Below are 16,731 nucleotides of genomic sequence, written 5' to 3'. Positions count from 1 at the left end.
ACACAGACGTATCCAATAAAATTGTTAGCATCATTTTCTTCTTTTCTTCTGTATTCTTCTCAAAAATCCCAACAATTGGTATCAGAGCCTCAGTGATCTTTAAGGGATCTGTGAGTATTTGAAGCAGAACTCAACCATGGAATGATTGAGGGAATTTTCTTGAAAATTGAAAATTACTCGGCACGGTGATTGTGAGAAACATGATCAAGAAGAAAAAGAAGGTTGGCACAAGGAGAAGCCTCAGCGTTTCAAATGCAAAAGAAAAAGTCACAGAAGAAAATGTCAATTTGACATGTTGATGAAGAATTAGTATCTTGATGTTGGGGAGAAGTGCTCCAATTAATAAATGAAGGTCAGTGAGAAATGCACCGAGAAGCCATTAGTGGAGAGAAGTGCTCCAATTAGAAGATGATGATGGAAAGTACATCATATTTCAAAAAAAAAAAAACTTTGAATCAGGAGGGAATGTTGAGATTATGATCTTGTGATTCAAAGTTTGTTATTTGACTAGATCTAGTTTTACCAAGTCTTTATTTGTTAGTGAAATAATTGGTGGAGATTTTATTGTTTAATCTCCTTTATGGCTGCATTATAAGCCTATAAAACGTATCCGATAAAATTATTAGCACCATTTTCTTCTTTTCTTCTGTATTCTTCTCAAAAAAAAAATCCCAACACTATTGTGAACAGAAGTAGTAAAGTATTATATACTTTATCTATGCCAAGCGATCATAATGAAAGATATTGTTAAACAAATGTTGCAAAGCAATAAAGAACCCACAGTTGCCAATTTTCAATGGAATGGAAGCTTCTGATGTGGAACTTAGCCAGCCAACTACCATTGTGGTTTCTACCAAGACCAATGTCATTTTAGTAAACATCTCATCTGAGTTAGGCTACAAAAGCTCAACATTTCTCATCTTATCATTAAGGAGTTATATTTTCATTATGATCCCTTAATGAACTTTGCATTCTACTAGCATAATGATCCCTTTTAACCCTTTCAATAGAGGTAAATTTTTATTGTTGAGCTAATGAAAATTATATTCTAATCAATTTTGATTCTTGAACTTAACGGTTTTAAAATCATTTATGTATTATTTGGTTGATAGAGAGAAAAATAGTTATTTAAAAAAAGTTCTTAAAATAGAAAATAATGGTTCCATGGTTACCCTGTTATAGATAATTTTAATTCTTGAATTTTTTTCATTTTTTATTTAGAGATCGGCAGCCTCGATTGTTTTGACTTATAAAAAAAATCCATTTTTTAAATTCATGAAATATAATGAAAATAATTGCAAAATTTAAGAGCCATGAACGTAATAAAGGTTAGAAGAATTGAAAGAAATTAACCTCAACAGACAGGTAATTATTGGATCGAGTCAGGCCTCATGTATTTTTCCTTGTCCAAACCCAGGAAATTGGATACGGGCCTGAACAAGTATCCAAGACCATGATATAATGCAATTTCACTCTTAATGATGATTGAGATGAATTGAAAAATATTCTTTTCATTCAATGATGAAAGGTGATTACAAGAGCAGCATTTATACAAGGTAATTTACAACCCTAACTATCACTAGAGACAAAAGAATACAGCTGTATAAAAGGAAAATAAAAACAAAAGATTAAAAGATATCTGTAACTAATTCAAGGAAGGAGCCGTTTGATTCATTAACTCCTTTGGTATTACGTGGGTGACTCAGAAACAAATTGAGGGGATAAGGTGAGCTGATTTGAGGGAGTGAAAATGATATTTGGAAGTTTATCCCACTGCTATGCGTTTTGTATTTCATCGCTTAATGTTCTTTATAAAGTGTAATACCCCTATGTAAAAAATAAATAAAAAACCTGGAACAAATTTAGGTCCATGTAACAATCTTTTGGTCACCTGAGCTCAAAATTTCTCCAGATTGGAAACCATGAAAACAAATTTTACCATTTTTCACTCTAGAGGTATTTATCACTATATGTGTAATGGAAGATAGAACCTTGTGAACTTAATAGTTTGTGACCATGAAAACCAATATGATCCAACACTATGTACTTTAGTTAGGTCTAATGTACAACAGCCCAAACAATCTGTTTACATAGGGGCAGTTCTGCTATTAGTCTAATATTAAAGTAAATGAAAAATCTACAAGTATCTAAGGAACAACAATCCAAAACCAATGCCTAGAAAAGTAGCAATAGAAATTCCAAAAATGCCTGCTAGAATTGCAGGGACAACTAGGGAATGCCATCGTTTTGCTGTGGCCATCCCACATGCTGTTGTAGGGCCTCCGATGTTAGCATTTGATGCAAGAAGTAACAACCTTAAATCAAGCCCTACTAGTTTTCCCAGTCCAAGGATCACAACAAGATGTACAGATACTTGAATTAGAGCAAACAAGAATATACTAGGAGCCATTTTTATCACATTCCATATGCTTCCACTAGCACCCAGAACAGCAAAAAATACCTGTTGTCAAACCAGCCACGTAAATCATTTGTGGTATTGATAGACTAACTAACATGTCTTATTTAGGTAAGGAGCGTTATCTATGAAAATGGTATGGAATGTTTTCATGGGAAGTTCTATTATAGGAGTATTCTCTTAACTAGATTTCTATCTGTTAGAGTCCGTTTAAAAACTATCAAACTGTAAGGTGAAACATAATTAATTAAGATACTGACCTGCATCAGAACCATAGAGATAGTATCACCAGAAGGTGCAAGACGACCAAATTGAGATGGGAATGCTGTTGCTACCATCACAGCTAAAGCTGTTATTGCTGGAAGACTGCCTCCTTGAATCTTGCAATATTGTATGAGACATGTAGCAGTCTTACATATCGTGAATGAAACAGCAAGTGCAAAAGCAGTCTGAAGCACAGATATCTTTCCAGCAGTATTGGTCTCCACATCCATTTCAACACCTGCCAAAGAATCTCGGGTTTTGATAGACATTCCATGCTATTCTAAAATTGTGTGCATTTGATAATGCCATATTTGTTTGGCAAAAACTTTTGAAAGAAATGATTGCTGAAGGGTGCTATCTATACATCTAATTGATTGCACAAAGCACACAGTATCAACAGAAAAGGGAAGCAAGGACAAATACCGAACGAAGCAGTAGTAGTCTAGTAGATAAAGCTACTAAAACACAAAGGTGATCATGCATAAATATTCCTGTAGAAATGCTGCAAATACATACCAACAACTGATGATGAGGCCTCAGAAGGAATTTTAGAAGCCAAAGCGAATAGAACCATGAAGTAGATTGCACAAATAACATTGTCTGCAGCTACCCCTGCAGATATGACAGATGGAGATGTACCCAAAGCCTCTGAAATTGCCACATAATTAACAGCTGAAACAACAAAGAAGATTGTAACGTCCATGCTGAACCTGGTGAAAGAAAGACATAAATGACAAACATAATGGACCAAATACTGCAGTTGCAGATGAAAAATCCAATAAGAAGGTAGCATCATGGACCAGAAAATCAATCTTTATTGAATAAATGCAGACATCTCTAAAATATTTCAGTGAAATAGTTTTCATTGCATTGATTGTAGCAGCATATAACTATGTGGAACACCAGCTAAAAGTAGCAGTTTTGTTTTCTTTAATTCCATGAACATGGACAATGTGCCAAGTAATATCAAAGCCATTTGAAAACAACTTACCTCCCCCAATATAACTGCCCATAAGTGCAGAAGCTATTTTCCAATTATCTTGACCCAGTGATCGCATGGGCACTATCAGAAAAGCAACTGTAGTTCCAATTATAGTTGCAACTGTCAAGCACAAATTCATGTTAGTGAGAGAAAAGGAAAACCATGACTTCTCAATAAACTAAAACAGAAAATGTCAAAAAAACATAAAAGCAAAAATTTGAAAGACTGTCATATGTTTCGTACATTACATACAGTATACTAATCAAATACAACCTACTGGCCTTAAAGGTTCTAGAACCAGAAACAGAATAGTGAACCATAATTTTATTTGATGCAGAGCCTGAAGTTCTATGCCTTTTCAGGATAACTAGATCATGCATGATCTTAACAGATGCAAGGCACCACATACAATTTAGCAGCAAACTGAAAACAATCAGCAGCTAGAAAAGCCTTTAATGAAAACAAGTCTTTTTTACTGTAGCCTCTGCAATGTGTAACATAAAAGCTACAGTTCTTACGAAAAGTAAAACATGCTATGCAAAACAAAGTTGAACCCGTTTCTTCCATCAGTTTTATGGAAAGTTATGCATACCAATTCTATTTATGAGATTTATGGCCAATGCTATGGAGGGGAAATGAAGGAACTGAAAAAACGAAAGAGAGACATAGAGAAACTTACAGGACTAAAAACAAAAAGTAAAAGAAAAAGAAAAAAAGTCTTTCAGATCTTCTCGGTCATTAACATTCTTCAATTCATGGACACTTCCAGTAAATCTCTAGGATTCTATTGCTTCAATCAGCTATCCTAGAATAAAACCCACGGCATACACATGAATCATAATACTGATTGTATTAGATATGGATATTTCTGCTGTAATTTAGGAATATAATTGATTTGTAATTATCATGTTCACACATATATCTTGTGTATATATATCACATTATCAATGAATGGAAAGGCAAGGATTCTACATTATCATGGTATCATGAGCCTAATTTCTTTCCTAAAAACTCTCTCCTAAAATTTCTCTCCCTAATCCCACCCAAATCTCTTCTTTCTCTCTTCCTCATTCTGCCGTTCTTCATCCCTAAAAACTCTACTGCCACCATGCCAAACAATGAACAAAACAATGGTGCCGCCGCCGCACCAACTCATCCGGCCCTCTCCATTATCAACATTACCTCCTTTATTCGTGATCCTCTCGAATCCGGCAAAGGCCTCTATACCACTTGGGCTGAACTTTTTAAAACACATGCCCGTGCTTTTCAAGTTCTTGATCATATCCTTCCTGAAACCGACGATAAATCGGAAACCTCTTCTTCGGTTATGAAAGCAAAGAATCCAGGTTTATGGTCTCGTGTTGATGCCATCGTGTTGCAATGGATTTATGGAACCATATCTTCAGACCTTCTCAACAGTATCATCGGACCAAATTTAACAGCCGCCGACGCTTGGAAACTCCTAGAACAACAATTCTCCGATAATAAAAATTCAAGAGCCCTTTATTTACAACAAGAACTGTCCAATGCTAGACTTGAAAATTTTGATGATATCTCTGCCTACTGCCAACATTTGAAGTCCCTCTCGGACCAATTAAGCAACGTCGGGGCTGCCGTATCCAACGATCGTCTCGTTCTTCAATTAATTTCGGGGCTCACTGACGCCTACGAGACAATCGGAACACAAATTCGCCACAATGACATTCTGCCCAATTTCACAAAGGCAAGGTCCATGTTATTATTGGAAGAATCTGCCCGTAAAAAACGCACAGCCGCCACCGTCGGATCTGAAATTGCCGCCGTTACTATCGCCCAACAGTCCCCGTCGAATCAAGCTCCTCCATATTCAAATCACGTTCGGCCTTCTTTCCCTCAAAATTCTGGCGCTGCTCGCAGTGGCCGGGGTTATTATCGCCGTGGCAGAGGCGGACGGGGCAGAGGCGGACAATGGCAGCAAAATAGCGGTCCTCGCTGGTCAGGGGCTGTTTCTTTACAACAGCCATGGGGGTACGGGCCATGGACTGGACAGGCGCCCCAATGGGCCTATCCCCCATGTCCTTATCCTTCTTGGCCCAATTCTTCACATGGTGCAACTCATGGTGCAACTCGCGGGCCTGTTTTTAATAACAATTCTTCTGCATTCCAGCCAGGCATATTGGGAGCCCATCCGCAGGCCCATCTGGCCCAGTATTACACTCCAACAAACATTGAGGCGGCTATGCACACCTTGACAATCACACCACCTGCAAAACCTTGGCATATGGACACCGGCGCCACTTCTCACATGAGCGGGGATGGAGGTAAACTCACATCTTATTTAAATAAGAGTCCTAACACGAGTATCGTAGTAGGTAATGGCACTTGTATTCCTGTTATCGGTCTTGATAATGTAGAATCCTTGCCTTTCCATTCATTGATAATGTGATATATATACACAAGATATATGTGTGAACATGATAATTACAAATCAATTATATTCCTAAATTACAGCAGAAATATCCATATCTAATAGATTGAATAATATCTTAAGAAAGTAGACATCAAGCATCAAATCTAAAATAGCATAATACACTACCGGCAGCTCAAAATTTAATTGCCAACAATCTTGTATATGCTTTCCACTATATCAATAGACAAGGACAAGCAATCAAAGGCAGAGCACTTTACTTTGCTATGCTGTGAACTTGTAATCCTTTATGTGAATTTGTTTTCTGTGTGTCTGCATATCAAGTACATTGTGTGCAGAAAACATATTAACTAATTCAATCGATATGCCAAACTGGATGCATTAGATAAGAGTAGCTTCAACTAAATAGAAAAATTAATATCTAACCTGTGCCGAGCATGAAAGCCAAAAGCAATCTCCCGGTTGAACGGATAACGTTGCGCAAATCTGCTCTAAACAAGAGCAAAGGGATCGTCAGAGGCAGCAGAAACTCGAGGACAACTAAATACGCCGTCGCTTCATAAGGAATGATTCCAAGATTGCTCGCAGCAAGCCCAACCAATGTGCTCACTAAGGCCGCACTCACCATACTTCCAATCTTAGTCCTTTCAGACCTTAAATTTGAAAAAAATAAGAATAAAATAAAAATAAGAAAAAAACTTCAGAATGAAAAGGATTACCAGATTCCAAAAGCGCCGGTGGCGAAGAGAGCAGTCCATATGCCCCAATGGTCGTCCGGAGAAATGATAGGGTGATTCAGGTGTGAACGGAGCTTCACCTGTCGAATTAGATTAGCTTTCATGAAAGGTGCTGAAGAAGATGAGAACGTTTCCGTATCCATGATGATTCGCTTTGAGAGTATACATTTTTTCTTGCTAGTTGGAAGGAGAAGCAGGTGATGGTGAGGAGAAGAGGATGACAAGTGGCGGAATGGAATTATTAGAGAAGGATAAAGAGTGGAGTTGAGTAATGCGAGTGTGAAAGAAGCCATTAATGGAGGAAGATGAGGGATTCCGGTGAAAGCTTTGTTTTCTCCCCTTGGAGTGCATCGGATTGAGGATTTTATCGTTTTCTTATGTTTTTGTTTCGAATGTATCTGGCCGATTCATTTCGTTGCTTTGCTTATGATTGATTTGTCTACAGCGGTCACGTGTCAGATATTGACTTGTTCATGTTCAAGCGTTTAGTAAACTGCCACTTCAAATTATCCTTTTCCTCGACAAACCACAAGTATCAATGCATACCGTGGCTTAACCATGGACGTCATGTTTGCAGTTAGAAAAAATTGTTTTTAAAAAATTTATAGATATCCTGCTCTTGAAAAGCAAACATTGAAAAAGATAAATAGGATAAAATGAAAAGAAAAATAGAAAGAGAAAATTAGGTAATCAAAATAGTGATTATTTAAGGGAGAATTTGTAAAGATAGTGATTATAGTCATTAAAATCGGACCGGTTAAAGAACTGGAAAAATCAAAGGGTTAAGGGTTTAAGGTTTTACCAGGATTGAATCGAGGTTGAACCGGAATTCAAATAATTTTGAAAAGTAATAATTTTAGTTTTATTGATTAGCTATTGAAAAAGAGAGGTTTTTTCGATATGCCTATATATCTGTCTATATGAGGATAAGGTTAGTTGCCTATCGTTTGAAGGGAGGAGCTTCGGTTTGATAGGATCAAATTAGAGAAGAATAAGGACGGGAGAGAACAGAATCGATTCGGTCTTAGTCGCAGATGAGGGCAATGTTGGCAGAGAGGTTTTTGCCACTAACCATGAACAATATATCTATAGTTCCTGTCAAAAGTTTACACATGGGAGTAGAAGTATACACGAGTATACTTCGGAGTTCTTGAGGTTGTCGGCTAGAGCCCAAATTGATGGATTCGGAGCGTCAAATGACATCTATGTGTTCAGAAGGGTTGAGATATAATATTCAAGATAAAATCAAGACTCAAATGGTGATTATGGTGCAAGATGCAAGGAATTTGAATCTAAATGCGGTTGCAATTCTATTCATAGAGCTCGAGCTGATGTTACATTTAAAAACGCATCTAAAATCTCCTTCAAGATCAAGTTAATCAACTAGGAGAAGACGAGGTTGTTGATCTTAGCCTAGCGCTCAAACTCCGGTGAATTTTTTGGAGGTTGGAAATCTTGTAGATTAAAATCCAATCACTTCTTTGCTCTTAAAGCATTAGTCATAAAGTGACTCCATGGAACATAATTGTTGCTTCTAATAAGAACCATGCTTACTAAAATTAAGCTCGGATTATCAGTTACTGTTACAGATCCAAAAGAATCTAATTGATTAACAAAAACTATAAATTTCAGTTAGATCTATCTTACTTCTCTGATTGTTCGCATGTTCGATTTGATTTCTTGACGACCTTTGTATGTTCTGAAGTAGATCGCTCATAGTCTCCTTCTCACGAGCACAAAATCTCTGTTTTGTGACCATTATCATCATGTGTCTATAATGCATGAAGCTCTTCTTCTTCTTCTTCATTCCGATTTAAACATAAGAGTTAAATGAACACTGTAAAGCTAATACCATCTTATAGAAAATAAGCTAGATGGAAGAAAACTTCAAACATTCAATCTTATTCAAATGAAGTGTGGGTACACATGATTTATACTAAGCCTTACATGAGAAAACCGTGTGACGTTTAGTTTGCCACTTAAGCTAACTAACTCAAAGCTATTTCCCACCCATAATCGGCTCGTATTTCAACTATTCTATTACTTAACTAATACAACTGAAAGCAAGTGAAAACAGGTGAAATAACTCTGAATAGAAACTCTAACATAGTAGACAAAGGGTTGATTTCAAATGTGACCGAATTCAGAAACACGATAAAAGCTTTACATGAATTTCAAAACCATATTTCCAAAAGCAAGGCCAAGAAAAGTAGCAATTGCGATTCCAAAAATGCCAGCAAGAATGCCAGGAACAACCAAAGAAGTCCAGCCTTTAGCCGTAGCCATTCCACAAGCTGTAGTAGGGCCTCCAACATTAGCATTTGAAGCCAATAGCAATAGCTTCTTGTCAATACCAAATAGCTTTCCTAATCCAAGGATAACTGCTAGATGAATGGCAATCTGGAGAAGAGCAAACAAGAAAATGCTCGGCGCTGTTTGTATCACACTCCATATATTTCCACTCGCACCCACCACTGCGAAAAATACCTGCATCCCACCGAGAAAAGAGTCAAAATTGCATTACTATAGTAGCGTCAATACAGTTATCATGTCATAATCCTGTTATGAATCCGTTTATTCCACGTGATTATATATGACCTAAATGCGACAAAAATGAAAATCATGTCAAATGGGTTCTATCAACCTGATTATCTAAATCGTGTTTTCCTATAAGAAATTGTGATTATTTGTCATCTTTTGTAGGGTAAGAGGATTGCTTTTCTATTCATGCCTACTAATTATTACATAAGAAGAGGGTTCAATTTCAACACGGGAATAACGACTAAGTGAGAGCTGTTGAGTGAGATTCGGCTCACCTGCATCAGTATCAACGCCATAGCCTCCCCAGATGGTGCAAGGTGATTAAATTGTTCTGGAAAAGTAGTTGCTAGGATAACAACAATCGCTGTTACAGCTGGTAGGATACCTCCTTGAATCCCAAAATATTTTGTGAGATAAGAACCAGCCTTGCAGATAGCAAAAGATACAGCAAGGGCAGTACCAATCTGTAGTACAGGAAGCTTATTGCCAAGCTCAGACCCAGTTTCTATTCCAGCATCTGCAAGATTTACAATCAATGATCATGGCCAATGCCTCAAAATCACAAACTCCACAAAAGAAACATATGTAACAGTCTGAACACATGAATAATTGAAACTGAAATTAACTGAGAGAAAAACTAATCCATCAACAGACTAGAATGATAAACAATCATATGATATGAAGGTAGAACTTTGCTCACCACTGGATGATGCCAAAGACTCCGCAGGTATTTTAGATGCCAATGCGAACAATGTTGTAAAATATACTGCACAGATAACATTATCCGCTGCTAGTCCAGAAGCTAAAACTGATGGAGATACATCAAGAGCATTGGCAATGGCAACATAATTGACAGCTACACCACATCAAAACCGAAAGTCATGAGTCATGTAAAGAGGTATGAGGAAGTGTTGTGGCAAGAGGGTTGAGGAAGTCTGGTGGCTAGCAGATAAAAGATGCTATAGACTGTAAATCTATATTACAAGAAAGAAATGGAGTTAAAATTTGTCCCCAACCTTTTTGTGGAAGGGTAAGTATCTTTAATGTATTCATCAAAAAAAGAAAAAAGAAGTATCTTTAATGTAAGAAATAGTAAAGTTTTATCCTTAATGTTTTTAACTTGGAGCAATCCTGCACTTGGATAACGGTACATGGAGAAATTTTGGATCTAGATAACAGAACACATAAAACGGGATTCTTACTTGAGCCCAGAGACACAGAGACATGAGGCACTGAATGATGGTGCACCCATGACCGTCGTCCACAGGGTGTTTATTGCACCCCATCAAATGAAGGGTTGTGCATCTTTCTTTTCTCTCAGTCCAGGCTAAAACTGTGTTGTTCGTTTTGGCCAGGGTACCCGAAAAAATTAAGCCCAAACCTTATATGTTGGGTTTATTTTTTGGACTCCAGGCCGTCAAAGCTGATTAAGCCACTATCTGAGCCTCAAATTGATCCACATTGACAAAATTTTGCCATTTCTTAAGTTACATGTATATTTGTTCTTCCAAAAAATGATAGGTTCAAATTTGAACTTAAATAATTAAAATATTGAAACAAATTTACCTCCCCCAATGTGTCTACCCATTAGAGCAGCTGCTATCTTCCAGCTATCCTGACCAAGTGATCGCATTGGGACAATCCAGAATGCCACCAGCGTTCCAATTGTCGTTGCAACTGTTCCATATTAAGAAAACAAAAGAAAATCTTAAGAACAATTGCAAGTGTATTTCACTATATATAGGGAACCATAAAATATGAATTTATCACCTGATCCTAACACGAAAGCCAATAGAAGAGTCCCAGTGGACTGAATCACACGACGCAAGTCCGCTCTGAACAGCAGCAGAGGAACAGCTAAAGGAAGCAGAAACTCTAAAACAATAGAGTACGCATGAGATTCCGATGGAATTATCCCCAAATTGCTAGCTGCAAGTCCAACTAAAGTGCTTACAAGCGCACCACTCAATGTACTTCCAATCTTGGTCTTCTCCGACCTTCAATCTCAAAACATTCAAAAACCGATAGCAATTCTCAGTACATTTAAATAAAATTCGAATTAAGCAGAGAGAGAAAGATCATGTACCAGATACCAAAAGCGCCTGTAGCAAAGAGCGAGGTCCAGATGCCCCATCTATCATCGGGAGAAATAAGAGGGAAATTCAAATTGGATCTGACTGTTACAGATCGGAGCAAACTAGGGTGAGGGTGAGGCGAGAGGAAGGGTTGGCGTCTATTGTTAGACGATGACGAGTGAAGTGGTGGTGTGGTAATAGCGGGACTTGGTGAGAATGGGAGGACATATTGGCGGGAACGAAGCTGTGATCGTTGAATCTCAGGCTTTGGCACCGGAGAGACAGCTAGGGGGGAAAATGACAGCTTTGATGCCATTGGTGTCGTCGAGTATCTGGCGAGCTCGCATAGAGAGAGTGAGAGAGAAGAGATTCGAGTTTACTTGGTGCTTGAAGTTGAAGTCACAAAGTGGGAAAATGTCACTTGCCATTGACTGAAAATTCGATTGAAGAAATATCAAAAAAAAAAAAAAAGGAGCATAGAACAAGTTGTATCAGAAATATCAAAAAAGAAAAAGGAGGAGGTTAATTAACCGTTGCCTTTTTTTTTTTCCCGGAGGGAGGTGAGGTAGAAAAAGAAAACAAGGAATTTCCAGCTTTTTGGGGATTAATTTTGTTCAAGATTAGGGTGGCAATATGATGAAAATTCTCGGAAAACTGTGGCGATCCAAACATTCAGTGAATAGTCATCGAATTATTTGAGATTCATTAATGAAATTCATGCTCCGTTTGGATTTTCCTACACTCTTTTTGGGATCATTTAAAAAGCAATCAGTCTTGCTACTTATTCCATGTTCCTCCCTAATTTTGTCACTCCCTAATTACAACTAGGGGTGCAACCGAGCCGAATCGAGCCGAACCCTAGGTAGGTTCGGTATTGGCTCGTTAATATCTCGAGCCGAGCCCTCTCGAATCGAGTTTTGACCGAATCTGACCGAGCTTTGACCGAGCCGAGCTTTTATCGAGCTTCTAATGAGCTTTAACCAAATTCATCATACATGCATAGAAAAAGTAGCGTAAAAAATAGAAAATCCTTATAACATATTCCATATGAGTTTAAAATATTTATAAAGAAAAACAAACATGTTATTGTCAAGATTCCAAAACAGTATATGGTACTTGTGATCAGAAAACACAAGCTCGGAGAAAAATTTCAAACAATGACATATATATTAAACTTTGTAATGTATTTTATTTCTTATCAAAACCTAATTGTCTCGCTAAAGACTCAAATGTCTAAGCTTTTTTTGTGTCATTTTTTGTATGGGTTAAATCTTATTTGATTTGTGAATTGTGATGAAAACTAATAATAACTAATGAAATATATATTAAATATATATAATGAAATATATATAGTAATTAAAAATAATCGAGCCTGATCGCGAGCTTTCGAGTCGAACTTGAGGAAGCTCGGACTCAGCTCGTTAGTGCTCAAGCCGATTCCGAACTCGAATCGAGCCATATCGAGCCGAGTTTTGATCGAGCTTTCACCGAGCTGAGCTCGAATAGTTTGCGAACTACCAAGGCTCGCTTGCACCCCTAATTACAACATATGTCACTCTCTATTTACAACTATACCACCCCTTTACTTTTATCTCATTTTACTCCTTTAGGTTTTATATAATTAATTATATATGTAATTTGTTCTTAGGATTTTTGAGATGATATAAATTCATCTCTTTCTATTATAATATTAACTTTATCAAATCAAATTATATCATCTTCTTCGTTGAAGTTTGTTAAGGTTTCTAACCTTTAACAATGGGGGATCTTTGATTTCCTACGGATTTAGACCGTAAAACCCAGGATTTACTCCTAATTTAGTTAGAAAAGAACATTTTTGTTAGTTTACAATTAAAACTAACTCATTCCGAAATAATCTGTAATGTTTATTAGTTAATTAGTTAAGAGAATTTAATTTTTTTTGGCGATAAAGATTCCCCCATCATCTGTGGTCTCGAAAGTACTATGTATGCATCACTCTGTTGCTATCTCTTTTCAAGATAAATTTGGGTATCAAGCCTAGAAAAAGGTAATTATTTAACAGGCCTAACTTTTTCATGCTTAAAATGGTACTCACTTTCAACTAATTTGATCTAATTAAAGACCTAATTAATACCCAGATTTACTACAAAGACCTAATTAATATCCAAATTTACTTTTGAATTAAATAGATCTTATTAACTAATTCCTGAAACCAAATTGATTGGATAATTAAGGGTCCGTTTGGCTACTCTTTTTCATGCTCCTGTTTGCCTTTTCATTTCAAAAAGAAAAGTTTTAGGTGTTTGGTTAGTGACCTCCTATTTGCCTTTTAAATCTGAAAGGCAGTATTGGTTAGTGACTTCCTATTTGTCTTTTACACCTGAAAAGCAGCTTTTTACAAAAGCATAGAATCTCTACTTTTTGAAAAAACAGCTTTTTCCAACAGCAAATAGGAAACCGTAACAGCAAATGGCAACAGCAAACAGTAGATAAAACAAACAGGTCCTAAGTGTCTATTTGCTTCAATTTTTCGGAACTACTTTTTGTTATTTAATTCTAAACAGAATGTTTAGTAAAAAAAATCAGAACCAAAACGGGCCCCAGGTGGAGAAGGAAAATAGAAAGAAAGAAAGAAAGGATAAAAAGTTGCATCCTGAAACTACAGTCCTGGCTCCAAACATTGCACAACATTTCTCTTCAAATTCCATCATTCCAAAAATCGGATTGAAGAAAAGTACCCAAAATCAACATACTTTAACTTTTCAAAAAAAAAAAAAAACATACTTTACTTTTCAATTGGTAAATTATTGCAGATACATACTCTCAAGGCAAACTGATCATACAAATAACATCCATTACACTCTACATGCAAGTTTGGTTCTCTTTTTTTGTTAATCTATTTCAATCTGTAGGTATAAAGTTCATAGCCATTTTAAAGGAAACCAACCAACCCCTAAATATCAAAATGCATGTCCGCTAACCTTGCAAATATTTCACAAATCATTCTTATATTTCAAGGGATCTACATTCATAATAGTTTCAACAATATTTTCATGAAAATCCAATCCCCAAAAGTGTCATTTTAATCAACAAGGCAATTTCAATATCAAGCCTAAGCCTTCAAGCACTTATTTGAGAGGACATGGAAAATCAAGCCAAAGAATGCGGCAACGTCTTGCTTCCCTGATCCTCGGAGGATTCTGTAGTTAAAATAGTATTTTCATGTTCGTTTCATCATCTTTGTTCATAGTCTTTTGCCAGAAGACCTTTATTATTAGAGCTACTATCAATTTGCTTCTGCTTCTTCACACTGGAACCCTCTTCTTCCAAGGTTCGCAATTTGTTCTTTATCGCAGCTATCTTAGCAGTACGACTCATCTGCCCAGTAGCTCCACTGGCTATGCCTATTTTGTTCATCTCACCAACTGCCTTGTAAGAATTTTGTGCTACTTCCTCCAAGTATTTCTCACTTGCAAGGCGAACAACTAAAGGGCGGCCACAAGCTAATCTCCCATGCATCTTGTCCTTGGCCAATTTAGCTTCCTGCATACTCACTTTAAATATGGAAATCAGGAGTTTGCCTAAATAGAAAAACATAAAGATGCTGACACCTTACCTCTTTGGTGCTAAACTGGACGAAAGCAAAGCCCCGTGGTTCCCCACGTTTTGGTCCTCGAGTATGCCATAAGAAGTCCTCGGATACAATCTTGCCATAGGGTGAAAACATCTTAATCAGAGTAGCCCTGAAAAAATGTAAAATATCAATAAAACCAGATAATATCAATTACGATATTAGGAATGCAACCTCTATACATTTCCTTACTCTGTTATTCTCAAGTCAAGGTTACCAATATAAAGTCTACTTTCGGCCTTCTCATCAATAAAACCACTAGGAATAGGATCCTGCAGCCAATTTAGACACACGGTACATAATCTTAGTATCAATACTACTTCAGGTAAAAAACGTAATATTGTACAGAAATTGCACTAAAATTTGCAGAAAGTGTAAACTACCCAAAAGTTTGTTAGCAGTTTGTCCAAAGCAATTAAAATTTCAGCTTTGGCATAGACAACTCCACTGATGATTTATTATTCACGGATGTTCGAGGGATCATGGTTCGTGCACATTTGTTAAATTAAAGCAATTTCAATTTTAGAACTACAAAACCAAAAGCTAACTGATTTGATGCAAAATATAACCAGTGGGAATCGTTTAAAGCACAAAGGAATATTGCTGCTCACTATGTTGCAGGGACACTGACACAGGAAATGTTATTTCTAAAACATAACCTTCATAAAATAACCATCAAACGAAAAAGAAACTAGTAATCGCTACTAAAGAGAAGTGTCCGTGCAACAAAGCTAAGCAGCAATGCAGCAACCATCAGTTTATATAATGAAAAAACCCAACATTATCACAAGAAAAAAATCAGAAACTGCAAACAAAAACAAGCTCACAACTTAGCAAAGAAACTGTTGTGGAAACCTAGCTCGAGAATTTACCATTAATCACCACCGAGCTCGAGCAGAAACCGATTTCTAGACCCTAAAGCATCACAGACTTCAGAGTCTGAACAAAGCTGCACCCAGTAAAATAAATATTAATAGCTTTATCAAATTACCAAAACAAAATAAAGCACAAGACTGAAAAATACAGTATTTACCCTAGATCGCATCAATTAAATTGACTCACAAGGAATCCATAGCGGTTGAATCATAGGCGTCTTTAAGGTTGCAATAAGAAAGGAATGAAGAACAAGTATCGGATAAAAACCCTAGAAATTGAGAAAAAGATCTACGGCAAAATTGTGAAGAGGAAAAAGAGAAACAGCTTCGCTTACTAAAATATTGAAGAAATAATGTCTATGCAAATTAGTTGCAGAAGATAATGATTCAATCCAAGCGCAAGAGAGAAAGAACGCTTGATAACCGTTCTTTGGATTGGGGATTGTGAAACGCGAAGCATAAAGGAGGGCTTAGAAGACGTTTACAGTATGAAACGACGCCGCATGAGTTGGGTTTTCTTTTGTATGCTTTTTTCTCAACCAAATGTTAATTAGATGGAGGCAATCAATGATAAAGGGAGGTAATTTTGAAGTGGGTGGAGTAATTATCTTCCACTCTTTCCTTTTCATGATCTACAATCCGCTAGAGATGAAGTTGCTCTTCAGGTGCTTGAAAACACTAGATTCATTCTCTGTTTGAAGTCGTCGTATTTATACTCATTGTGAAGTTTATCGTACGAGCTAGAGAGAAAATAGATCCGAACAAGGGAAGATGAAATGAAAGAAAAGATTGATTGGACAAAAATCGATGAATAAAACCAG

The 16,731-nt window shown here is 36.8% G+C and overlaps 3 protein-coding genes across 6 annotated transcripts; all 3 read right to left on the bottom strand.

Annotated features, from left to right (window-relative positions):
- Positions 1-2,029: 2,029 nt before the first annotated feature.
- LOC136224872 (uncharacterized) lies at positions 2,030-7,225 on the bottom strand. Of its 2 annotated transcripts, none has more exons than XM_066013312.1 (6): positions 6,789-7,225; positions 6,496-6,713; positions 3,672-3,782; positions 3,197-3,352; positions 2,677-2,918; positions 2,030-2,461 (listed from the first exon to the last, which is right to left on the bottom strand). In XM_066013312.1, the coding sequence occupies exons 1-6, from the start codon at positions 7,097-7,099 to the stop codon at positions 2,138-2,140; spliced, it is 1,362 nt and encodes a 453-aa protein (XP_065869384.1). In that variant the 5' UTR covers positions 7,100-7,225; the 3' UTR covers positions 2,030-2,137. The 2 variants fall into 2 exon arrangements, with proteins under 2 accessions (XP_065869384.1, XP_065869378.1); XM_066013306.1 differs by having other exon boundaries at positions 6,496-6,722; positions 6,789-7,223.
- Positions 7,226-8,681: 1,456 nt separating this feature from the next.
- On the bottom strand, positions 8,682-11,989 carry LOC136224863 (uncharacterized). Its single transcript, XM_066013297.1, has 6 exons — positions 11,434-11,989; positions 11,118-11,344; positions 10,914-11,024; positions 10,048-10,203; positions 9,623-9,864; positions 8,682-9,293 (listed from the first exon to the last, which is right to left on the bottom strand). Exons 1-6 carry the CDS (start codon positions 11,736-11,738, stop codon positions 8,970-8,972), a joined length of 1,365 nt encoding a protein of 454 aa, XP_065869369.1. The 5' UTR covers positions 11,739-11,989; the 3' UTR covers positions 8,682-8,969.
- A 2,406-nt stretch (positions 11,990-14,395) lies between these two features.
- Positions 14,396-16,443, bottom strand: LOC136224845 (uncharacterized). Of its 3 annotated transcripts, none has more exons than XM_066013283.1 (5): positions 16,098-16,443; positions 15,908-15,984; positions 15,228-15,307; positions 15,021-15,147; positions 14,396-14,947 (listed from the first exon to the last, which is right to left on the bottom strand). In XM_066013283.1, the coding sequence occupies exons 2-5, from the start codon at positions 15,908-15,910 to the stop codon at positions 14,639-14,641; spliced, it is 519 nt and encodes a 172-aa protein (XP_065869355.1). In that variant the 5' UTR covers positions 15,911-15,984; positions 16,098-16,443; the 3' UTR covers positions 14,396-14,638. The 3 variants fall into 3 exon arrangements, with proteins under 3 accessions (XP_065869355.1, XP_065869346.1, XP_065869358.1); XM_066013274.1 differs by having other exon boundaries at positions 16,069-16,442; XM_066013286.1 differs by lacking the exons at positions 15,908-15,984; positions 16,098-16,443 and having other exon boundaries at positions 14,396-14,958; positions 15,228-15,241.
- Between the last annotated feature and the right edge of the window lie 288 nt (positions 16,444-16,731).

Source organism: Euphorbia lathyris, chromosome 1, assembly GCF_963576675.1.
Source record: "Euphorbia lathyris chromosome 1, ddEupLath1.1, whole genome shotgun sequence".
In the NCBI taxonomy this organism is placed as follows: domain Eukaryota; kingdom Viridiplantae; phylum Streptophyta; class Magnoliopsida; order Malpighiales; family Euphorbiaceae; genus Euphorbia; species Euphorbia lathyris.
This window is presented reverse-complemented; position numbering and strand designations above follow the sequence as displayed.